The 25,817-nt window shown below is 40.1% G+C and overlaps 1 protein-coding gene across 2 annotated transcripts; it reads right to left on the reverse strand.

Annotated features, from left to right (window-relative positions):
* Positions 1–9,475: 9,475 nt before the first annotated feature.
* On the reverse strand, positions 9,476–23,280 carry KCNG3 (potassium voltage-gated channel modifier subfamily G member 3). 2 transcript variants are annotated; one of them, XM_027750308.2, is made up of 2 exons: positions 22,576–23,280; positions 9,476–15,011 (listed from the first exon to the last, which is right to left on the reverse strand). In XM_027750308.2, exons 1-2 carry the CDS (start codon positions 23,196–23,198, stop codon positions 14,366–14,368), a joined length of 1,269 nt encoding a protein of 422 aa, XP_027606109.1. In that variant the 5' UTR covers positions 23,199–23,280; the 3' UTR covers positions 9,476–14,365. The 2 variants fall into 2 exon arrangements, with proteins under 2 accessions (XP_027606109.1, XP_027606108.1); XM_027750307.2 differs by having other exon boundaries at positions 22,543–23,280.
* Positions 23,281–25,817: the final 2,537 nt, after the last annotated feature.

Consider the following 25,817-nt stretch of genomic DNA (forward strand, 5'->3'; position numbering starts at 1 on the left):
CAGTTACAAGTGGAACTTCTGCTGTTGTTCGTGTACCACAGGAGCATGGGAACATTCCATGAAAAAAATAGCATGAAGTCTTTCCTTTAAAGGAAGAAACTTGGTTTTGTCTTGGACCTTTGGTTCATCTTTTGCTTTAGTCTCTAGACTTTTGCCAAGACTGCTTTGCTTATCAGACTTGCTGACATAAGGGGTAATTAGACTGTAAAACTTGCTGCCGTAGGAAGTAACTGGGGCATAATAAGGCCACTCACCCTAGCAGGGTTCAAACAAAGATTAGGCAACTTTGAAGACCATAAAACTATGTACAGTTAATAGAAGCAAAGTGTCCTGGAAGGAAAAACCTTCCTCCTCTGGATTTTAAGGTGAGCTCTGACTTTGAGACGAACAATTCATGGCGACTGGCATTTTGACATCTGGTCTGTTAGAGATTTTATGCCTTCAACTGCAGTGTGGTATTTGCAGCAGCTAAAGACAATAGGATCCTGTAGTTTATTCAATTTTTTACAGATTTTTAAGATCACTGGTTTTATACATGCAAGTTTTCTTATCATGGCTTGTTCTTGGAATAGCAGTAAGATTATGTTTCAAAATGAGTAGATTTCTGGGAGTGAATGAAAGAAGCAGAGTATCTTGAGCTCATTCTGCTTTTTTGTTGTTGTTGTTGATGCTGTGTACTTATTTTCTTTCTGAGGATAAAGAACAAGACCTTATCGGTTGCTTAATGAACAAAACCTTCATATGCTGATCATTATTTCAGCACAGATGTCTGTAACTCAAATTCTGTCAATCTACCCATGCAACTCTGTTCTTGAATTGCTAAGAACAACTGTGTGGGTGGATTTAGAACATAAAATTGCCATGTGCACTTATGTTTTGTTTATGCAGTACTCATTTTTAAGAGTACTAGATTGGATTTGCTTAATGTTTGCTTTTTGTTGTGTATACGTAGGATATACAAACCCCCAAACTAGAAGATGATCATCAAGCATAAACTATTAATGCAAGAGACTGATATTGTAAACATGTTCCATTTGAATTATCAACCGAAAGAAATAGATTCAGTCTATACACAAACTAAGGTGTTAGTTACTTGTAAAACCTGTACCTGAATTTATTGGTGCTTTTTTGCCCATACATACTGAATGCAGCAGAGATAACTCTTGGAAATAGGCTTCTATTGTCAACTAAGAGATTTCTCTTTCATAGTCCTAACAATACTGAAAATTAATAAAAATTGTAGTTTTTTAATTTTAAAATTGTCATAGACTTACACTATTAATATACATTTAACCAAAGGCTTTACTGTGTATCTTTCTTGTAAGACTATTCTTGGGTTTTTTTTGAGGGAGATGGTGTTAAGGAGGCAGCCGTTTATATCTTCTCTATGAATTTAGAAATAATTCCTATTTCACTCCTGTTTCCTGGGCACTTCTTTGTCTTGAGATAAGGCTTCTACATGTGAAATACTTGATAGCAATAGTTATTTAATAGCAATAGCAATTTTGGCAATAAGGGCACTGTGTTGACTGCAGTATGATGGGGATCAGGAATCTTTTTTGAGGTGTTGAATCTTTTCTGGGAATATCTCCCTCTTGTTGAATTTGTATAATATTCTTTTCAGGTTCTCGTGCAGAACCTGTCTGAGAAAGTAAATGAAGGAACAGAAAACTTTATGATGTAATTATTGTAAAGACTAACGACTGAAAAACAGTTCTGGGGCAGTTATGTTTTTAATAGACTGTTTCTCTGCAGTTAGTTATTCTCTGAATAAAAGCAAAATAGAAATTGTGAAAACAGTGATTTATTCCAGGTAAGCAATGAAGTATTCTTTTATCCTCCAGTTTCCAGACGTGAAAAGCATTATAGGAACCTACAGTAAATATTACTCTCACTATTTTTCAGCTTTGTTGTCCCTGCTTTTTTTTCCCCTTGATTTTCAGAATTGCAGAAGCAAAGGTAAATTTTTCATCTGATTGAGACATCAGTGTTGGCTGTCAGTAAAATAATAATTACCTAAAAGCCCTATTTATTCTGTTCTTGAGAAAATAATCTTGAAATCCCCAGGCCATATCTCTATGGCTTACGACACTTTCCAGTTTTGAAAAGCTGTACTGTAAGGTTCGATATTTTACCTCTGATGACTTTGATAGAGATAATCACAGCTCAAAGTTTCTCTATGTGTGCTTTCTGCTGCAACATATTTTTTCCCTTACAACTAGAAGGGAAATCTCATGATGGCAGTACCTTATTATTCCTGAACTTTTTATTTAAATACTATATGCATAGCAAAATAGGCTCTCAAATAACATTAACAGTATGTCTGGAGATTGAGAGATAAAATGCATCTGCAGGGTTTTCTGTTTTCACAATGCTACCACAGTCTTCTTTCACCTCTTCCTTCTCCCTCCCTAGGCTGTAAGCATTTCTCTCAAATAGTCAACAGTCCACAGCAAAAGTTTATTTTTCTCAGGTATGTTATAGATACTAGGAGGATCTGCATTATCCTTGTATTGAATTTCTTCTTGTCAGCCTTTTCATATGCAAATTCGTTTTGGATTGGAGTCCAGAGACAACCACATCCTCAGTGCAGTATTATAACAAACTTTTCTGAATAAGGCAAGATTATATTATAAAACAAAACCAACCAACCAAACAAAAAGCCAACAAACAACCCCTTCCTTGCACTTGTGTTAGAGGAAATGTTCTTAGACTGAATGAATAAGAAACCAGGACCTTGCAGTGCACCATGGCTGCTCAGCCAAGACACAGTCTAAGAAAAGCCTGAACTTGCAACTCCAGTGAAAGTTCTGCAGTTCTGTGGATGCACAAATGTAAAAAAAATTGTCCAGTATGTTAGAGAGGAGGAACTGAAATATAAGGAGCAAAAAGAGAAATTTCTTCCAGATGTACTCAGCTGGTAAGCTTTTAATCAGTAATATTCTTTTGAAGTGAACCTTGAAGTCATATCTAGGCTTGATTTCCTGGTCGACTGTAAGATGCACTTTAGTAACAAACATAATGTATTTCAATTGCCAACAAGTGTTCAGTCAATAGGACCAAACCAGAACTAGTCTGAAGCAACGCCCCTGAAATGTGTATATTGTGAATGTCAGGCCCTCAACATCAGCACGTTGCTCCTCTTCTGTCCATGGCTTTCAACAGTAGGTACAGTCTAGCAAATTGTGGAATATGAGATGTAAGGATGGATTTTCTAGATTCTAATATCTGCCTAGAATCTCATTCACAGCTATTGCCTTTAAGCCCTTCTTTCAAGTACTTCCGTGGGATAAAGCCATTCAGAGGTGGCTAAACTATCACTATACTTGGATGGAAGGTCCATCTTGGCTCAGGCTATTTGTCAGCAGGCTGTATTCTAAGGGGTTTCTATTTGACTATTAACAAAAAAAAAAAAAAAAACCAAAAAACCAAGCCATATTTAAGTTCAGTTATATTCATGTCAGTTAACTGGTTACTTGAGAAATCTTTCTCATAGAAAACATTCTTGTTTTATGAATCATTTACCACATCAGAGGTAACATAAAAATAGATTTCTGCCATGAGATCAGCGTCTCCTGCATTGAAAATAATGCACAGTTTTGACTACATTTATTTTTGAGAATTGTATTCTGCCAGGAACCAGCAGCAGGAACCATTACTCTGTGATACCTTTCAACTGACAGTCTCCTAATTATCTTTCCTGCAGCATCGTAGGGTCGCACTGATATTCTGTAAGCATGTTACTTTTATGGTTTAGTCTCTTCAGATGGCTGTGTAACTTGGGTCTGTTTCAGGAAGTCGTGAAGGTTTTTTGATGTGTTTCCCCTTTGCCTTGCCACATTGTCAATGATGTGTTTTTCTTTTTAAATGCTGTTGTATACCTGTCTGTGCTTTTTACTGCCATCAGAAGAGGGATACTGTAAAACTGGGAGTACAAGCAGATGAAAGAACTATCTACTACTTATCACAGCATTTCCCTGCATAGGAGAAAGAAGTTCAGAGATTAGGTAACAGTGTGGGAGAACACTGATAAAGTCCCTAGTGAAGGGAAGAGGGAAGCTCAGTAGCAGCTCTGCTGGGAAGAGGAGTGAAGTGTGCTGGAGTGAGTAGAGTAACAGCAGGGAAAGCTGAAAGGAACTGTTCCCGAGCCAAGTCCTTGCACACTTTAAAGGGTTGGATAGTTGCAGAAATAGGGAGCCCTCCAAGTAAATGCTGCCTGCAACATCTGCCTCTGCATTGTGCAAGAACTTTGGTAAATCACACACAGCCTTACAGAGCCTATAGTTAGATTGGGGTTCTTCATACTGTGCTTTGCATCTCTATTTATAGTTTCCTCCCAAGGAAGAGACAACCTGTGTGAGTGCAGGTCTCTGTTTGTGGATGAAGCAGTTGCTGACCACACAGTCTGAGTAAAATTTTGTTGAAAATGTGTCTTTTGACAACATCCTCCCTCCTAAAGATTTTTCACAGTAAATTTTGCTGAACCATATCTGGCTCCCTTGTCTTGCGTAGGTTCTGTGATGGCAATTGCTAACACAGAGTTTCATTTGGCTCAATATCTGGAAGCTAAGCTTTTTAAAAGAGAAAATCTGAGTTCTGCCTTCACAGGGAGTATTACAGCTTGCAGTACCAGTGGTGGGACAGGCATGTTCATTTAAGAGTGATGTATCTTATTCTGCAGCCTGAGGGAAATGAAAAGGAGTGGTGAGGAGGTGCCAAATTCCTCAGAAACAGAAATTTGGCACCATGATTTTACTTGCTTTTTGCTTTACATACTCTTGATTGTTTCCCCTTCCTGATGTAATTCTTTTTCTAGATTTTGCAGTGTGGATCTGACGTGATCATGGTTTCCTGAAGGATTCCCCATCTCCTTTAGGCTACAGTGTTTGTTGTTCACTGTTCAAAGACAGAATGGAAACACTTCTATGCATCCCCAGAATTGCTGGAGGCACCACTTCGACTCCATTAAATTGCTTGTCCCAGATTTGGTCGCCACCAAACAGCGTCCGATTATTATAATTTGAAACTACAAACTCAAGCTTCTTAGCACTCACTAAACACTTGCCTTGTACCGTAGAGATTACACTGACATAACAGGAACCCAATTACTACAAGTTCTTCCTTTTCTTGAAAAACCTTTCTTAAAGCTGGTTTAAAAAAAAGAAACCATAAAATATGATTTGCACAAAAGACCTAGTAGAGAGTTTATGGATTATTGATGACTACTGGTAAAAAACTGCAGTTCTACAATGAACATAACCTGTTTTCCCACTGAACTGTAACATTCAAGCTGAATATATTTTGATTCAGGAGATCTGTATCTATTATTGGAGCGATGAAAACACCTAATCAAGTGCTGTAGTGCTTATCTTCTTGCTCCAGTCTCCAGCAGGATGGGATGGCAGACAGTGATTTTAGAAATACTTGGTCCCAGTGCAGAAGCCTGCTGGTGTGGCTAGCAGAAGAAAGAAGATGGGGCAGCTAGGAAAAGGTTAAAAACCAAAGGGGAAAGAAGTTGGATAGAAAGTCTGGCAAAGGAAGAAAGCAGAGATGCATTTTCAAGGATAGCATGGCAGGACAGCAGCAGTGATGGCAAAGAGGGCTGAAAAGCGTAGCAAAGTCCTCTTGAGTGTAGTGTCTGAGAGTTTTCTCTCTTTTTTTCTATCTGCATTGCGTGTTCTAAGTTTTTGGTGAGTGACTTAGAAAGGACTTCATTACACAGAGCCTTTTGCATTGTTTGGTTTAGTATTTTTAACCTCTCTATATCTCTCTATCTCATTTCCTTTTTTCACTAATTAATCTTCCATGTGCTCTCTGCAATGTTCCTTTAGTTCCCATGACACTCCTGAACTCTAAGTAGGAATAAATTCCCAAATCAGAGAATATAAATGTAGTAATTTCTCTTACAGACCTTAAACTGGTTTTTTTAATACAAAGGTGAAATCCTAGCAGTTTCTAAGATGGGTAGTTGATTCTAGCATGACTCTACTACATGCTGGTGGAAGTGGACAGGCCAGTGGAAGTGTACTGTCCAAGCCTGGCTAATTTGTTTTACAGCTTTTTGGTAGAAACAGAAGTTAAGAGTAATCAACCAAAAAGTAAAAATCTGTAATTCTGACATCCCATGGGCAATTCAGCTGTCAGGTTCACACCTGTTGGCAGAAGCAGATGGCCAAAGGCAGATAGGTGATCTTTACTGCAGAGTTGTGAATGGATTTGAATGGCCTGTGGGATGTGAAGCACCAGGATAAGACTGTAGATCAAGGATGGGATGTGTATGATTTAGGCTATTTTGTATTGCTTTGTAAAAGCTTTACTTTGCATGACTGTTTCTTCCCATTATATATGACATTTATTGTGGGGGAGGAGAGAGCTTCTTATCCTACACTGACACGGAGAAATGTATGGATATTTATTCTAAGCTATCTAATCTGAACTGCATTTCAAATGTGAATGGGACAGTCTATATGAAGAGAAGGCAAAGGTAACAGCAGCTTCAGTTCATGGATGTTAATGTTTAACCTTAATGCTTCTTGAGTGAGGATCAGGTGAAAGGAGAAAGCTCTAAGAGAACAAGATAGAGATGCTGAAGATGGAGTGTGCCATAAAGAGGGAAGCAGATAAGTTTCATGGTCCCTGATCTTGCATTGAGGGTAACCTGGCACTTATATTCAAGAATTTGTCTTCTATAACCCAGATGAAAAATAGTTTTCTAAAACAACAACAAAAAAATCTTAAAGATTATATTCATTGCTGGTTGCCTGGCTCCCTTGAAGAAGATTTTTCTTTTCCAATATATCTGGTTTTTAGGCCTCTTGAGTCAATGGAGACCAAAAAGCTGCTGTGACCTGTAGGCTGAGTTTGTATCAGAGAACCCAACAGGTAGAGCCTAAAGATACTGCACCTAAAGGCAGAGATACTCAAGGAAGCCGTGTAAATTTGAGGCCTATAAGCAAGAATCTCTGGTAGGAATCCACACTTTTAGATTTGTATTTAATTTTTTTTTATTGAAGTAATTTTGTTAGTGATGCTTTTCTTTTCAGTGGTCCTCTGCATGACTTTACTTAGTGAATACATTGTTGGAATTGTTTTTCCCTTTTAGTCTTTAATGGCATCTAGATAATAGCATCAACATTCAAGATGCCATTCTAATAAACAGCCCCAGCTTTACTCATTCATAGCATCCCATCAAATGACATCAAGTTCAAATATTAAACCTAATGACAAAAGTCATGGTTAGACGCTGTGCTGTCTTGGCACAGCCAGTGCAGCTGATAAGGCCTTTAGCATTGTAGAAAAAAACTGTCTTCTAAGTGCTGCATTCTCTGGGAGGATCTCTAAATTGAGGAGAAAAAATGTTGTATTTGAGCACTTAGTACTTAACAGTATAGCAGTCACAAGTATAGAGGCCATGTTGATGAGAACACAGCAGCGTTGGGCAGGGCACGTCTCCAGGATGAAGGACCACTGCCTCCTTAAGATCTTGCTTTATGGTGAACTTACCACTGGCTGCTGCATGAGAGGAGCCCCAAAGAAAAGATACAAGGACTCCCTGAAACAACACCTCAGCCTTGGCCATATTGATCACCATAACTGGTCTACTCTGGCCTCCAATTGGGAGGCCTGGAGACACACCATCTATAACGCAGCTGTCTCCTTTGAGAACACACGCAGGATCACCCTTGAGGAGAAAAGGCAACCCAGAAAGAACTGTGTCTTGCAGAATACACCATCTAAGGAGTCTTTCTGCTGTGCCTTTTGCAACCGGATATGTCTGTCACGTATTGGCCTCATAAGCCACCAACGTGCCTGTAACAAATGTGGATAGAGCCTTCCCAAATCTTCGTTCGTGAAGCCTAGCCATGAATGACTTAACAGTATATCAGATTCAATAGATAAGCTACACTCATGCTACAGAGAAGTGCCGTGTTGCTTGCTTGCTTGCACTGTTGTCTGCATCCTGCTTTTGATTTGTGTTTCAGTCTTGGATCATACTGTTTTTGGGAGCAGTATTGTAATTTTGATCTGTGGCTGTAGAGTCCTCAGTACAATGGAAACCTGGTCCTCACTGTGGCTCCAAGTTACTACTTCAATATTGGTAAATGAGCAGTGCAAAGAAGTATAAAAATGGACTTGGAGGATTTCTGGAGTACGTGGGAAAGAATTCCAATATTGAGCTTCTAGATTTCCTAGATTTTAGTGAACCCCTTCACTGTTTTCTTTTTTTAAATTCTTATGGCAAACAAATGTATAAAATGTTCCCCAAGGCAGCAAGAATCAATCTTATTTTTGGGGGTTCTATGTATTTACAGTTGCATCTCAGATTGATGGGAGGTGCAAGTGCTGAGCATATTTGTAAAATAGTAACTGTGTTAAAACATTAAAAAAACCCTACTGCTTTCAAATATTTTAGCAGTTCTTTTAGGAAAAATGCTTCTAAAACATACTTCTATGACTATGTGGACATCTGCTTCATTTATTTTCTGACTGATTTTATGTAAAACCTTTAAAACTAATAAATAACATATGAGAAGTAAAAATGCTCATGATTTCTAAATGAAAAGTCTGTTCATTTTCATAATAATGCATCAGGCTGGTGCCAGTATAGTTCATAATTCAGTGATCTCTTAAAATATTCAAACTTTTTTTTTACAAGAACATTAATTGTGATTATTTTTGGAAGTATTTTGAAATGGCTGCATTTAAAGAATCAAGGCAGTGTCTCGGATCCATTCACAATGATGTAAGGATTGCATTGGTGAAATTTCTGGTTGTGTTGACATTCCGGAATGAATATTATGTTGATATTTGTGGGGTTTTTTGTTTGGTTCCTTTTTTATTCTGGGTTTTGTTGTTTTTTTGTTTTTTTTTTTAATATAAGTAAGTTTCAGTGAACTTGAAGACAAATTCCATCCATTTTTCTAGACTTGTTTTTATAAATAATCCCTCAGGAATAATATATGTGTTATATGGCTGCTTTTTCATTTTGTTTTGACAGTTCTGCAGTCCACAATTATGATAGATATTCAGTTGCTGAAGAATAGCCCTATGTAGGTTTAACTTTATTTTTTGCTTCAGACTAATTTCTGGATCAAATATTCAAATTTTATATTGATTATAACTCCTAGTTTCTAAATGGCAGACTTCTCAGTAGTAAACAATTGTTAAAGGAAAGAGTTCTTTCTGAGATACAGTACCAATACAAATAGCCACGGAATTCACTTGTTGAAAAGAACACATTTTATAAACATTTGTGTTTTGACCACTAGTCCGTGAAATACAGCAACAAGGCCAGCAAATTTTATTATGTGGTTTTATCTATGTAATTCTGTATTCACATAAAACCCCCCACATTTATTCCCTCTTAAAATTACAGCATATATTTTTCTTTACAGATAAGCAAACAATATATAAAATTAATGTTCTACAAAAGTATAGACATTTGTGTTTGTAAAGAATAAAGGACTCTAAAATGTATAGTTGCAAGCATTCATATTTTATTGACCATAATTCATATTGACCAAAGATTTATATTCTTCTGTGGCTCTTGAAATTTGTTGTCAATCAGATTGTCAGTCTTGATTGCTCACTGTGGAGCCTTCTTGATGCTTAACCTATCCTGTCATCTGCAAAAGATACTCCCTAATTTGTGTTGAACTTCACAGGCCATAAATCATATTAGTTTTTTACCATGAAAACAGTGTTTTGTTGTTTCTTCCATGTGTGCTGGGGCAACTCTTCAGCTAGTATAAACTGTTACAGCTCTAGCAAAGCTGGAAGATCTTTCTTACTAAGTCTCCATATTTTAAACAGGGATCTGTTTTACGTAGCAAGTTTAACTTGCATCACATATCCTGACCTGGATGTTTGCTTTTACAAACAAGTAACAGAAAATGAGAGCCAGCTTCCTTTTTTAAAACCATAGTAATTTTTTTTAATAAAATGGTATCTGTTTTGCTATGCACAGCTTATTTAATTTTCCAGCAAATTTTTCCTTAGAAGCTCATTTGAAATAATAATTAAAAAAAAATTAAGGTACTTCAAATGATCAAGCTTTAATCATCAGTGTAATCCTGAACCTCTTAGGTGAGATAAAATTCAGAGCACACCAGACCTTGCTCGTTATGCTGGTTCCCAGGAAACTGGCTGGTTTGACTGCTGAATTTAGCTGGCTGGTGTGTGCATATGACCACTTCTTGGCACACATTCAGATCTGGTAGAATTTTTGTAGTTGTTACCCAAAGGGGAATAAACAAGTGTTTTAAACCCAAAAGGACTTTAGTTTTATTTTGGAATCAGAATAACAATTCCTTTATGGGCAGAAATTACATACATGATATGAAAACTGAGTGCCTTTTTCTTTAAATACATGGGCATCAAGACACAAATCTTACATTAACAGGATTTTTATCTTTCTCAAACTTTCTGCTATGCACAGCAATATAAGCCATTGTACAGTAAGAATGAATATCACATTTTTAAATGGCTGATCCTTATGTTGATAAGACTATTTCAAATCATCAGTCAACCAAACTAATTTTTTTTGTGGTACTCATCAAGACAATACAGTTTCCAAGTCTTACATCAAGGGAAATTATAATCGTCCATTCTTTGTGATATCTGGCATGATGTTTCATGTAGAACTATAGAAGGAAAATATCCTAGACAGCTTTCTGTTCCAGTGATATCATTAATGATCAAATGCTTTTAAGTGACATGCAGTACCTTGAATGATTACAGCCAATATACAGTTCCAAATAAATCAGTCCTAAGGTTTGAACATATAACATATGATTAACCTTTACTGTCATCAAACCATACAATGGCAGCTCAAAACTCACTGATATTGGTTTTCATTTTAGATAAACCAAAATACTAGATCACAATTGTATAAGCTGTCTTTGTTTATCCCCAGTTTTATACTATTTGTATTTCCTCTAATTTGTTCCAACTGGGAATGTTTCTCATAGAGAGAGGTACTGCCCATGAAGTCTTTTATTGTATAGGTCAAACTGGCAATGATTAAAGATGAACCAGCTTGTCTTCCCTTAGCTTTCAAATTACAGACTTCAAAATAGTGCTGCACCCCATGTCTGTGTACAATACAGTCTCAAGTAAAATTTTAGTAAAACAGTTTCAGCTGTTTACGCTTATTTTTCACTACACATATAATTAATTTTTTGTAAAGTTTCACTAAAAAACCTGGTTCATTGAAAATAAGACAACATATTACTAGAAGTCAGGAACTTTATTTAGCCTACAATTCTGTTTTAAGGCTACCATTGAGATTACTTTATTTCAACTTGCTTTGTAAGGAAACTAAAGTCTGATAACCTGATAAGTCACTGATAACCACACAACAATAAAAGCAAAGAGGAAAAAAAAGAACCCAACAAAAAGCTCCAACCCCATATCTCTCCCTAGTGGGCTTATATAGAGAAGTTTCAAAATATTTTATTATAACTCAAATTAAAAAATACATTAGGTCATTCTGTTCACATTTTACCATGTAAAAATTGAACATAAACTGTTAAAAAAACACAGTATGACTTAAGATAATCTCCACAGACCCGTTCCTTTACACAACTATTTTCATTGGATTACCTTTTTACACTGGGAAAGGATTCTTTAGCTGAAAGCACTTTATAAAGGATTGAACATTTTGTTTGTATACTGTGTATAGTCCAGATAATTGAAAACTTCCTGTCCTTAATAGCTCATACAAAATGATTCATGGTGCAAATTGGTATTCACAAGTTATTATGTGCATTAATTTATATATTTTTCCTTTGTACAGGCATCTAAAGATTAGATTTATAGGTAGTGCTGAAATGCATTTTTTTTGGCTTGAAGTCAAGATTGCAATATACTTCATTTCACATTCTGTATGGATTTCAAACTATTGCCATCATGATGATGGTTTGGGCGTTTTGTGGAGGAGGGTTTTTTGAGCCACCTTAAAACACTCATTTCACGACAGAGTATTGGTTTGGCTAAGTACAATACATGGACAGAAGACAAAGCAGGTTTTAAGGAGTTTTATGAAAAACAGTATTTTTCCCAAGCATTAAAAACAGCATATGAAAATCTGTAGGGCTAAGTTCTTACATGGGATTTTTAACCTATTTTAATGGAAAAAAATTTGAGCAGAATAGAAAAAAAATTAGCAATTTTCTCCTTGAAAATGGTTTTGATACTGTCAAAATAACTTTTCATTAGAAGATGAAAATGTCCTTTTCTTCAACAGCTGTGTTTGGATTAAAGTCTGAAATTTCAATTTTGTCAAGGAGGAAATTTTTTCGAGCAGAAAAAAAAAATTTCAACTGACTGTAATATATAATATATGCAGGATATATATAGGTACACATGCAGGAATACAGAGCCAGCATCTCTGCTGGTGTAGAACATCTAAGTGTCTCTGAAGTCACAACTTGCCTAACTAACATCAGCTGTGAATCTCACCTAAGAAAGAAATTTTTGCTGATCTCATATTCACCTCTCTGTGGAATGCTGTTTTCTGAGCAACATGATTCTGACATAAAAGGCATAAATAGAGTAGTATAGGGAACTACAGAGCTAATCTTCTGAACACCAGAACACACGAGTGTCAAGGAACAGAAGTATGGCTGTAACGGTTCTTAATAATGCAGTCTTGAAGGGAAAGTCAAACTTGTCTGTAGGAAGGCTACTGATGTTCTCTTCAGGTCTTCAGAAAAACTGTGTTTGCAATGTAATTCTTTAAGACTACTTAAGACTAAGACCACTTAAAATGATAATGAATTTTCCAGGTCTCAGGGTAGAGCCTGCATTGTACAGGTTATTGACCAATGTGGCAGGTCTGTTTGCATGAGCAATTACAGAGATGTGTTTTCTAGGTGGTACTCATTTTACTTCTAAAGCTTCTAACAATTACGTATATAAAAGATGCCTCTACAGCACATAACGGTAAATGCGGTATTTTCAGGCAAGCGCACTGAATTCACCTATGCTGATGACTCTGAACTTCCATGTTAGTATGAAAGCTCCCTGTTGATGTTTATTGGTACCCAAATTTGTAAAGCTGTACCTTAATGTGTGTTAGTATCTAACTGCACATTTCTACGTAGTAGCCTTTCAGAATTATACTGAATGATGCTATTAAGCAGTACTACACAAGAAATGTAGTAAATAATATGTTAGAACCGTACTTGATTCATTTTCATTTTCTAGTTACGTTGGAGAATACACCATTTTGCCAAATGCAACTCACATGTCTGTATTTTACTTTCTTTGGTATGCTCTGGGCTTTTTACAGTTGTTTTTAAAACTTCCATTAACGTGTATCCTTCAGTAAGGATTACAGAATTTAAAGATAACGAGTGTCATCTGACAGGGAGCAGCTACTCTTGTTTTCCAGTGCTTGCTCAAGTGATGGAATCTTATCATTTGTCTTGGGGAACTCTCATTATGATATCTATGTTTAATTAAATGGGGTGAGGGGAAAGGGGAGGAAAATCTATGCTTATGAGTATGTAATTTCATGTGGATGGAGTTGAACTCAATGCATGTAAAATTTGGAGAGCTCCCCCACTAAGCTACCAGCAAATATATGTATCAATCCCTGATTTCTTATGCTGATCTTTGTAAAGTACAGCACTTGCTTCTACTTACAGTTTGGTTCCAGAGAAGAAATTAATTGTGACTAAGGAAGTCCTTACTACAACAATGGAGGTGCATTTCTTGCATTTCTTTGTGAATTATCAAATTCAGAGCAATGGGTTTACAGAAGATTTGTGTGCTTCATCAAAGATCAGAATCAGGCCTCGAGGTTTTTCGTCCTACAGACCTATATTTGTCATCTTTCCTGAGTTACAGAACCAGCTCTACTTTGTTGCAAAGCTCAAAAGTAGCAGTGATTCTCCAATATATAGTTTGGTTATCTGAGTAAAAGTGGAGATGCTTCAGGCAAGAAGTTATCAATGCCTCTATGGAGGCATTTCAATATTTAAATATTGAAATCCTTGAAAAACTTCTGCTACACATCACTTAGAATTGTTTAGGATATAATTACAGGAATGACAGATCTCAGCGTTAAGCCCATTTTTTGTTCTGCTTTTGTGTGGGAAGGCAAACTGGTCTGGTTGAGGACTTCTGAATCCTCTTTGTTAATTTTGTTCTCTCAAATTTGAAACATCACTCCCTCTCCTTGCAAGGTGCCCAAGGCAAATGGCCATCCTTCCTGTCTGAATGGTGACGGGCTTTCTCCAGGCTGGCGAGAATGTTGTTCCACAGGACCATCCAGTCAAGGAGGACACGCGAAGGGACCTTCCACCATTCTCTTCTAAGACAAAGCTTAGCAAGTAACTACAACAGAATGCAAGTTTGGTCAATTTAAGAATTCAGCAGAGAGGCTTCTACTGTACCTAGCGGATCGGAACTTGAGCTCATGGTAACACTGCACAAAGCTGTGATAAATGAAAGTGATTGGCAAGGCTAATAAAACGATGCCACTAACCACACAAATCCCTCCAAGTATTCTTCCTGGCACAGTGATGGGACACATGTCACCATAACCAACTGTGGTCATTGAGATGATCACCCACCAACAAGCAGCAGGAATGCTGGCATAATCCTTATTCTTTGTTCCCAAGTCCAGCCCATTTTCAAGAAGCTGGGAAAGTGCACTGAAAATTGCCATAGCAACACAGATAAAGACAAGTAGCATCACCATCTCTCTGTAACAACGCTTCAGAGTCAGACCAAGTGTTTGAAGGCCAATGAAATGACGGGCCAGTTTAATCACCCAAAAAATCCTCATCATTCTTAAGACCCTCAGAGTGACTCCAGCTCTCTGAAGCTGTGAATTTTCCCCTGTGAAAACTGTCATTAGAACAGAGATGTAGTAAGGAGTAATTGCCAGCAAATCAATGATGTTGAGAGGTCTTCTGACAAACTCACACTTGTTTTTGGAGACGATGAACCTCACAATGCATTCTGCAGTGAACCAGCCTATGCAGATAGCTTCAATTATCCTGTCAAAAGAAACAAAGTACAGTATTTATGCTCTGTGCAAAAGCTTCAGTGGATGTTTGGTTTGTTCACGGATATTACCAAATTGACACTTAGACTTTCACAGACAACAAACAGAAAGCCACACTATTCTTATCCTGCGCATGTGGCACTGGATTTCGTCAATTAACCTGAGGATCTAGTGAGAGTTTAAACTGATAATTGCTGAGAACTCACTCACTGATTGTTTTCTTTGAATTACAGACTGCTAGTAGTCACAGTACATGGCAAACATGCCAGAAACTAGAACCCTACAGGAAATGGTAGGCCACCAGTGCCAATGTGTAACAATATCTAAAACATCTGCGGTTTGGGTTTCTTTTGTTCATTGAGTTTTGGGGGATTTTGTTCATTTTTGTTTGTTTGTTTAAATCTATGAGGTCTGATCCATGTGGGAATGCCAAGGGCTGTAGGTCAGTGAACTGACAGGTTATGAACAGGTTATAGAACCAGACTGCTAAACTAAAATGGAAGTGCAACGGGAGTAGGCAGAAATCAGTTTTTGCATTGGATAATTCATGCAAATTAGTTCTTCAGGAATCAACCTAAACCAGTCTATCTGATCTGCATCCCAAATGGGCCGTATAGAATTATATTCAGAACTTTATAGGTCTTGCCACTAAATATAGATGGTATTTCATTTTTCATCATTGGGTACACAAAGTACCCAATGATGTGTCCTCCCATTTACCACAATGCTCAATTTCAAAACTAGTTTGCTCTCAAGAATTAGGTGTTCTCTTAAAAATTAAGCTTTTGAAAGCTTCCTTTATGTTGAAAACAAATAAAGGAAAAAAGGTTAATGGGTAAGTTCACTGAAATCCTTTTTACATATGATGAGGAAATATGTAAGACTTTCCCCAGTAAAATCAAACAGCGAGATCATGGTAATGGACACAGTGATGAAGTCTGAATGTACTTATATGTTGGCTGGTTGAGATCTCGTGTAATGATTAAAAGAAAAATGTATCTTGATAGAAAGTTGCAGCCAGGAATATTCAACAATTCCAACAGACTATTTCATTACATTTTATGAGATTTCTCTGGTAGTGCTGCCTGTATCCTATGACATGAAGCATTTAAATGAAAAAGAAATTTGTAATTACACAATTTAAAGCTTTTTCACTTGGTATTTCCTACTGATGCCCTGATAATGTTGGAATTGTGACTCCTCCATTTTTGTCACATGTTAGACACATCTCTGGGTTGAGCTTTTAAGGAGCTTAGGTTCTGATTGTTGTGATACAATAGAAATTTTCTTTATAAATCGGCCTTCATTCAGTGGTTCAATGTAACTTTGGGGAATAGTTGTACAAGTAAAAATCCATTAAATATTATCAATCCACTGTTTTACTCTGGCAGTTCCTAGCACAAGAAATACTGTAAATCAGTAATACTTCCATAGGAAGGACTGAAGAAGCATTTATTGTAGAACAGATTTGAAGAGAGGTAAGGGATGCCATTGATGCAAAAATGACAAAGAAAGATCAAGACAGTGGGAGATACGTTAATGCCACTGTTACAGCTTGCACTGCCATTTCTGCATTTTGCATCCATCCCTCCTTCTCCAGGCTAGGAAAAAGATAATTAAGAAGGGTGTCCCTTTTTTTTTTTTTCCCCCTTTCCTCTAGTTACTTTTTAGCCATCAGTGAAACAGTTTTCACTTTTGTCACTCCTTTTTGCCTGTGTAGATGGATTTTGGTAGTACTGGTGAATCACATAAAAGTGCATGCTTTGGTGAGAAAAACTAGAAACCTCTAGCATGTTGAGAAATCTGGATGCTACATACTATGTTTCCACTTTTAGAGCAAGTCCCCCTCTCATTGCAGTGACTTTTATAGCTAACCTTATTAGTGGGTAAATAACATCTAATAAGGAAAGCAAATTTAACAGTTACCCCTCAAGAGACCTTAACTGAGTGTAAAGTTAAAGCCAAAAAACAGGCATGTACTCAGCAAACTAAAGCACCTGTATTCTTTGTAATCAATCTTAAAATATTTTCTGCATATTCACAGGGCAGACTGCTTTTATTGCCTATGCTTAGAATAATGCTGTATTAAAATCTATAACTATTTCATTAAATAGTGGCTTTATTTTGTAAAATGTAGTACCTATAAACTTCCATCACAGTTTTTGGTTGGGTTTTTTACCCTATCAGTTCAGTTGTAATATAGCTGGTATTCAAAATGGAGAGGGGGAATTAAAAACAAACTCATTAAGTGTTTCCTTGAAGATCCCCCCCCCCCGAAATTTATAAGTAATCAGAGAAAATACTAAGACATAGTTTTTATTCAGTTACAGGCTATTTCTGCTCAAACTTACTGTTCACTGTCCAAGACTTAAGCCCATCAAAGAAGGTATTTCTCCTGAAATTTTAAGCCACTTGGTACCTAATAGTCTTTCAAGATTACTCTGTTGCATATAACTTTCTCTCAGAATAAGCTATTTTATGTACAGAGTTAAGCCACTTCAGAAATAATTTTTTTCAATCACTAACAAGACTAGTTTGCTAGTAGTAAAAAAAAATCATATTGTGACTATCTTAGAATGTTTTGACTTAGCAATATTCTTTGCCCAAGCATGCCAATTTGTGTACTTTGAATATCCCCTGGTGAGTTGGTTGAAATAGAGCCAAAATATTCCTTAGTGGCACTATTATCTATTAAGTTTGTAAATAAAACATACACACCAACAGGACACATGAGGAAAACAGATGATACGGTTAAAGACAGTATATGACAGGATTAAAGATTAAAGTCTGTCAGCACTGATTTTTTAAATTGTTGCTGAAGCCTATTTCCATGTAGAGCACATTAAACTTGAAAAACATCCAAGCAGTAGCCAGAATGATCAAATTCCTGCTCAGGAAGACTCCTAGGTAATTTCAGCAAATGTTTGGGGTTTTTTAATCCTTTTAAAGTCAACAGGGTTTCCTTCTCACTACAAGCTATGGAGTAGAGGCCACAGAACAGCAGTTTCCCTGCATTAAAAACCTTGCCGGGTTTTTTCCGTTCTGTCTCTGCTTTGGTAGCAATATGTCTTGATGCATTAAACTCTGCTGCCTTATGTGGGAGGCTGTAATGACCCAGCCCCAGGGAAGGGGCAAATGCTTTTCACAGCTCGAAGGGGATACCAGGATACGTGGATCTCAAGCCCTGGGACCCTCAACATCTTTTCCATATATGTTGAACATAACTGACACCTAGACCTGGTGAGTTTAAGATTCTCCTATTGCCAGACAGTGATATATATATCTGTTCATTGTGTTAACTCTTTTTGAAAAAGCTTGTAAATTCAATAGAAGAATCCATGTCTGTGTTTTTAACTTAGGTTTGTAGTTCCATTCTTTATCTTCAGCCCACTATTTTAACTTAGCAAAAATGTGGTGTTTGAGTTAGATCTTACACAGGAAAGGAGATCTTACTGTGTTTTTGAACAGATGTTGAACATGAACATTTAGGTGTTCTGAAATTCCACCACCGTAAAGGAATAATGATTTCTGTGTGTCTAAAATTCAAATGTAACTCTTTAGGTGGATATTTTGCAGATATGAAAAAAAGTCCACTGGCACCTGATGAGAGACACTGTTTGGGGAAGTTACTGTGTTTATCTGCTTTTGCTTAAGAACACAGCAATCATATAGGCTTGGTGGCTCAGTGATTATTTCAGTACAAACTTAATCATGATTATTAAGTGAAAAGGGGGCTAACAAGCTACTCGTAGTTAGAAAAAATAGTTTTAAGGCAAGTAGATAGAACTGTGCTGGCAGTAAGTCAAGCACCTTCAAATGATTTTCTATTACAGGCTTGAAAAGCTCTTCCTAAAAGACTACACTCACAATCAGTGTGTGGACGGGTCCCTGAGCAGAGGCTCACAGTATGCATCTGTTGGCACAGTTCAGAGGAGAGCAAAGATGACTTGAAATTGCCAGAAGCAACAGAAGGGGAGACAGGCATTCCTGCTGTCTGCTCCAAAACTCTACAAATCTAATGCAAATCTTTAGCTCTGACAAGTAAAACTTGCCATGGCAGGGAAGGGAGCAAAAATCTTAAATAAATTTAATAACTCAGATTGCATCCTGAGAACAGGCCTGGGGAAGGCAATTCCTCTGCAATCAGGGAATTATATTGTCACTGTCTGTAATATCTGTGAAATTCCAAGGTCAGATTCCCCATTCCTCTCTCCTTAAAGCTTACTCATGGAGTTCTCTGTTGCCCTCTAAAGGGTGTTACTCTAAAGGAAGAGAAATAGCCATAGTTTACCCTTTGAGAGCATGGTAACCATGAAAAGGCATAACAACATAATGGTTTCTGAGAAAAGTTTGGTGGACTCAATTCCTCTTCTGCTGGAGAGGTGTTCATACAAGAAAAACAAACACAGCTGGTACTAGCTGGCAGCCACAGTAGCCCTTGCTGCAAACCTCATTAAAGAGGATGATTTTGTAAATGACAGAGTTAGTGACCCTCTCATTTGTGGAGATGATGTCCAGGTAAGCTGGAGACACATCGCTAGTCAGGTGCTTTCACTACAGCTGCCCAAAGCTTTTCTGGGAATGGTTACCACAGGAATCAGCCACAGAAATTATCCACGTGGCACCTTTCTGAACTGTAACACATTGAGGAAAGGACAGGGGGTTTATGTGAGAATGTGAGAAACTAAAACTATCAGAGTTGCTGAATTTCGTGAGGTGGTTCTCACCTCACCTCAGTAGCTTATGCTGAGTTGAATAATTGATTACATCCAAATCTACAGCCTAAGGATTTCTAGATTAGCCTGCTCAATTTTCACTCCTCAAACTTTTCAAAATATGTTTTTTGAATAATGTAAAGTCTTCATACTAGTAATTACAGTACCATGCAAGTCAAAGTTCACTTGAGTACAGCACTAATGTCACAATTTCTCTGGGGAAAAAAAATGTAAGTTATTGTATTACTATGTTAGATAAAATTCCTTTATTTTGATGAGGAACATTGGTTAATAAACAAAGGACAGAATTTGGTGTCAAACTTTTAAATGTAGCAGAAACTAGTGGACAGTTTTTTAAAAGCCTTCACACCTAAGATGGACAATATTGCCAATGTATGTGATCCCAGACACTCCTACGTGATTTCTGGGGTCAGGCTTTCAAATAAGCCACTTAGCAACTTACTTAGGAAACTTAACTAATTTTAAATGAAATAACTACAAACAAAAGAAAATATAAAAAAAAAATGGGAAATAAAGATGACAACTGGGCATGCTAGGTCCAATCCTGTGGCATGCGTAAGTAGTTGTAACTAAAATGGATCACTCACTTAAAAGCAACTGTAGCTAACACACCTCTTTTTCCAGCTATAACAGGCTTTTTAGTCATGGTGCAGCATAAGTAATAAAGAGAGGAGTACTTCCACCTTGGTGGCCAGCTGTGGACAGAGAGGCACACACCTGTGTCTGTTTTCCATATGTTCCCCATGTGATCAGTTCCTGTGCAGTGAGAGCACATCGGTTAAGCCACTTGTGAAATGAAACAGTTTGTATCAGTGTTTATACATGACAGGCTTTTGCAAGAAGATGGTTAGAAACTGTTCAGCTACAACTTTTACAGTTATCTCTAATTTTTTCCTGCAAATCATGGAATATTACAGTTGGTACTGAAGAAACTCACCCCACCATTGATAGTGGTCCTTCTGGTTTTAATAGCAAATTTCACTACCCTGGGAAGTGCTTAGCTATACTGAACCTTTCAAGTACTTAGGACTTTATCCTTCTAACACTTGGTATACAATATGCAATTTTTCAGAAGAGTAATACACATGTTCTTGAAAGGCACCATGAAAGAAAAACAACACATCCTATGCTATGTCCTTCTGCAAGCTGAACTCTTTCAGTAAGAGAAAAAAATCTTGTCAATTCCCACACCATGAAGATGTTAACAAAGACATGACAGATGTGGTTAACGCTATGCTAATGCTGCATCTATTTTCACATGTCTGTTGGGAGCATCTTGGCAATTTGCTGCTGTACAAAAAGATCACCAGGAGCATCCACTCTTTGAAACAACCCTGCAAAGCTTAAGTAATGCTTTTTAACTGGAAGAAACTATAAGAGCAACTTTTGACGTATCTGAATCTAAGCAGGCATCAATGGCTTCTCAATCTGCATCTGCTTGCTTTTTGTTCATACAATTAATTCTTTGGCTCAACTACAATAAGAAATACAGGTGCAGTTTTCCATTAAGCTAATGGAAACTATGAAAATACTTTCCAAGGAATTAATCTGGCTACTAAGATATAATATATCACATTCCAATTAAGTCTATGGTAAAAGATGATGATTTCATAATGACAAGGCTGCAATTTCACTGTAGGGCCCTTTTAGCAGACCAGAAGCTGAAAACTTTTTGTTGAGTATCCTGTCTGTTTTAAAAGGGAGAAGCTAGCAAATACCAGAAATGTTTACTTCTTTCTTTATATGTCACTCTTCTTTATGAGAGAAATTCTACCAGAAATGGTCTCAATTTTGCTCTCTAGGGAACAGGAGAGAGGGAAAGAGAGGGAGCAGGAGAGGGAGAGCGAGTGCAACAATACTTAAGTCAGCAGAGTTGCATCAATGTAACCCTAATCTGAGGTCACAAGAAGATGAAAAAGGTTTGTTATTACTAGTAAGGCTCGGGATAGAGCCTTATACCCCATGCCCTGGTTTCTGCATCTGTTTTGCAATGTTTAGTGTGCTTACATAGGTCTTATCTAAAGGAAATGTAAACACTGTTACATTCATACACTGGGGTGCTTATATGATGCATTTGCAAGAGCTCAGTGTGTAGTTTGATCATCTCCTGTGTTCCCCACATATAGAATCCGAGATGGAAAGGCGGGGGGGTAAGGCTGTTCCCCCACACATGATTTTACCAGAGCAGAATCGTAACAAGCACCGGATCTGCTCCATCAGAAGGACCTGTACGAATACGTTCAGAGTACTTACAGGATTGTGCTTTTCCCAGAGGAAAAGACAAGGGAATTGCATTCTTTTCGAGTTTTAGTCCCCCCCTTTTTTTTCTCCCCCCCCCCCCCAATCGTAAGGCCTAAAATGATTTTCCGAGTGTCTGAAGTTCTCTGTGTGGGTAAAGAGTCCCGTGGCCTCTTAAAACCCGAAGATCCTGCACGGAGGGAGGCACCCTTACTGAGAATAGGAGCCGTATCCCGATGGCCCCGCTCCGCTGCCAGCCCCGGCCCGCCTGTAGTGCGGCCGCTCCGGGCTCCCCCCTGCCTGCGCCCTGCGATCGGGGCCACCGGAGCCCGGCGGAGCCCGGCGGGAGCCGGAGCTGCGGAGCAGCACCGCTCCGCCGACCCCCCCGCATCGCCCCCAGCAGCTTCCGAGCTCAGGGGCGGGGTTTTTAGGCGCGCAGACGATCTGCGCCGGCGGCAACTACAGCCACGGACGGTCAAGACGAAGGGCAGAACACACTGGACGGGACACACGGGGACCGGACAGCGGGAAAATAAAGGATCCTCCTACCCTGAGGGCTCCCTCACTGACTCTGCTGTGTACCTGCTCTGCTCCTCCATGCTGCGGTTCCCCGGCGCCCGCCACTCGGGCAGGGTGCTGGCGCACAGCACCACCATGGACACGATTACGAAGAGGATGGAGACGGTGGCCAGGACCTGAGCGGCCACGGAGGACGTGGGCTCCTCGAAAGTCCTCCTCATCCTCTCCAGCCACTTCCCGCCCTCGGTTCCCGGCGGCCGCCTCCCCTTGCCCTCGGGGCCGCCACCCGACTCCCCTGGCGGCTCCTCTGCCGCGTAGTAGGTGTACGTCTCGGACATGCGGTCGTCGAGGCGGCGCTGGCAGCAGTAGTCGAGGTGGGAGCCTTCCAGCCCCCAGTAGATCATCTCGTTGTAGAAGGAGAGCTCGCACATGTGCGGCACGAAGCGCAGGTGGCCGTAACGCACGTACAGCATGATGAAGCCGAAAGCCTCCGAGTGCCGGTCGAAGAAGTACTCGTTCCGCTCCCGGTCGTAGTCGTCGCACACCTCCAGCACGTCCTTCTCCGAGAGGCAGCCGTGCAGGCGGCTCACCCGGCGCAGCGGAAAATCCTTTAACACCTCCCGGGAGAAGGAGTACCGGGTGCCCCCGACGTTCAACACCACCGGGGGGCCACGGCCAAAGTTCATGGCTTGGGCGGGACGGAGGAGGGGAAGCGCGGGCAGGGCAGGGCAGGGCGGCGAGGCAGGGGGGTAGCGCGGGAGGCGGCGGCTGCCCCGGCTCCGGCTCTGCGCGTACCGCTGGCGGCTCCCGCTCGGCGACGGGGCGGGCGACAGGCGGGGACGGAGGGAGGGAGGGAGGGAGAGAGGGAGGAACGGCGGGAGAGGCGCCCCAGCGGCCGCGCAGGAGCGGCGCGGGGCGCGGCGGAGCGCGCGTCCCCCCGGTGATGCCTCGGCGATGCCGCTCGCAGGTGCCGGTGCGGGCTCAGCGCCGGGGGCTGGCGGGCGGCTCCGCGGGGCCCCGCCGGGGCGGGAGCGCGGCTGCGGGCATGGCGGGATCGGGGAGCCCCGTGCCCGGCGCCGCTGCGCTCCACTCCGCTCCGGCGGTGCCGGTGCCGGCTGGCAGGCGAGCGGGGGGCGGTGCGGCGGGATGGGGACACGCCTCCTCCCCCGCCCGCGCACATGGCGGAGCGGGGTGGGGGCTGTCCGGGGCTCCCAGCGCCCCCGGCCCGCCGCGGACCCTTCCCAGCAGAGGGTTTCGGGGCCCCGTCCCCGCTGCCCCGCTGCCCGCTCCGCCAAGCGGCACTTGGCCGAAGTTGTCCGCTAAACGCAAGTAACGCTTTGTGGACTTTTTTTCCCCCATCTAAAAAGGCTCGAAGTGAAGCGTTTGAGTACGACTCAGCTCGCTCCTTGTTCGCGGCAGCCGACGGCCAGCCCCTGTCGCTCCCGTCTCGTTTGTTTGCCTGCGGGGGCGAGCGGTCCCGGCTCCCGGTCCCCGGCACGGCAGGGCGGTGGCTGCAGCGCCGGGCTGCCCTGCAACACGCAGGTTTCCTGCTACAGCCCGTCCGCCCCGGCCCTCCGCCGTGCACATCTGGATAGGGAGACTCTTCTCTTTTTACTCCTCCGATACTGTATGGACAACAGAAGAGTCTTCTTCCCTGCTTCTGCTCACTTGTTTCTCAGGTCTCTGCTCCTGCAGCTTCCTGAGTTCTTGTGTCCTACACCTGTCCACAGCATTAAAACACCTATTAGCTGCCACGACCCTATCTGCACTCTAAAGCTGTAATTTCATTTGGTTGCGTTAAGTACAGGGAGTTAATTTCTGCTACTAATTTTTTTTAATTAATTTTTTTTACCCGAACATGACAATTCTCTAGGCTTGAGATATTTTCTAGGCTTATTAACGCCTGGAGCATCATGGGGTAAAATCAGACAAGACGCAGTTCTCCCTTTCAATGAGGTGCTTCCAGTTGTCAGGAGAAAGGGCAGGTGAGTATATCTTTTCCAAAGTAATGCCGAAGATTTGTCACTCACTGTGTATTTAAAAAGACATCCACATTAAACCGGAGTTTTACCATCCCCATTGTTTTTCGCTCTAGATGCACTCTGTGGGTTGGGTTTGATGATTTTTGTTATCCTTGCTGTCCTGTTACTTTATCAGGTGAGATTTTTTAGGGACGTTTAGAAGTATCAAAATAAATGAATAGCCGTCTAATTGTGTAGTAAAAATTGGTTTTTTTTTTAAAAGGAGAATGCGATTAAGCGCTACTATTTTTAAGCCTATTTGTCATCTTCTAAAAAATACTTCTGGAGAGATTGGAATAAATGTCCCCGTTACCACGAAGAGAGTCCTATGAGCTCTTGTTGTTATAAAGTGTGGCCACTAGAGGGCGCGGTTAGTCATTCTTCTCTGTTTCCCGGTTTTTACCAGAAACCCACCCAAACTCCAGTTGCAAAACGTAGTCAAGTACACATGCCGGCGTGTCGTTGCACAGTAAGGTCATTTTTTATCTCTGTTTAGTCATGCTGATGTCTGTTTTCACATAGCCTGAAAGGTTTTTCCTTCCAGTGGCTGCATTCATACAACCATAGAATCGTCTCCATTTAGGATCGAGTCCGACTGTTAACCCAGCACTGTAGGGTCCACCACTAAACCATGTCCTTAAACACTACAATTGCACATCTTTTAAATACCTCCAGGGATGGTGACTCAACCACTGCCCTGGTTCAGCTAATGTATCTTGGCTGTTTGTTAATTTTATAAGCAACAAACACTATTTTAAACCTCTTCACCCTCCTTTGATGTGTATGCTTCTGAATTTCATTCTTTCAGGAACAGTCACTAGAAAATCTGTTAGAAAATTAAATAGCAAAACCTGACTAGAACTCTGACAGTGCTAATGAATTATCCAGATGCTCTTGGCTTAGCAATTTGTCAGGCTTCCTGCTCCATATGTTCTAACGCCCTCCATCCCTCATAGGGAGCTTGCAGAGGAAGAGGACAGAGTACAGGTAACATGGCCTGAAGACCCACGTTTACTAACTGTATAGAAACATGGGTTGGAGTGTATGTTCTAGAAATTATTTCAAGATGAACAAAGCTCTGTTGGCTGTGTTTAGAAGCTGTATGGCAGAACAGGTAAAGTGCTGGCCTGACAAGGCTTTATCTTAAAATACATTGTGTGATGGTTTGATTTGAAGGGGGTGGTTGTGGTTTGATTTGAAGCCTATGCCTACTTCTGGTTTTCAGTTTCTTTTAAATACAGAATAAAATTACTTCCTCCTTCAGAATAACTTTGTCAGACATTC

Source organism: Pipra filicauda, unplaced genomic scaffold, assembly GCF_003945595.2.
Source record: "Pipra filicauda isolate LSUMZ 115617 unplaced genomic scaffold, ASM394559v2 scaffold51_size4534324_pilon, whole genome shotgun sequence".
Classification (NCBI taxonomy): Eukaryota; Metazoa; Chordata; class Aves; order Passeriformes; family Pipridae; genus Pipra; species Pipra filicauda.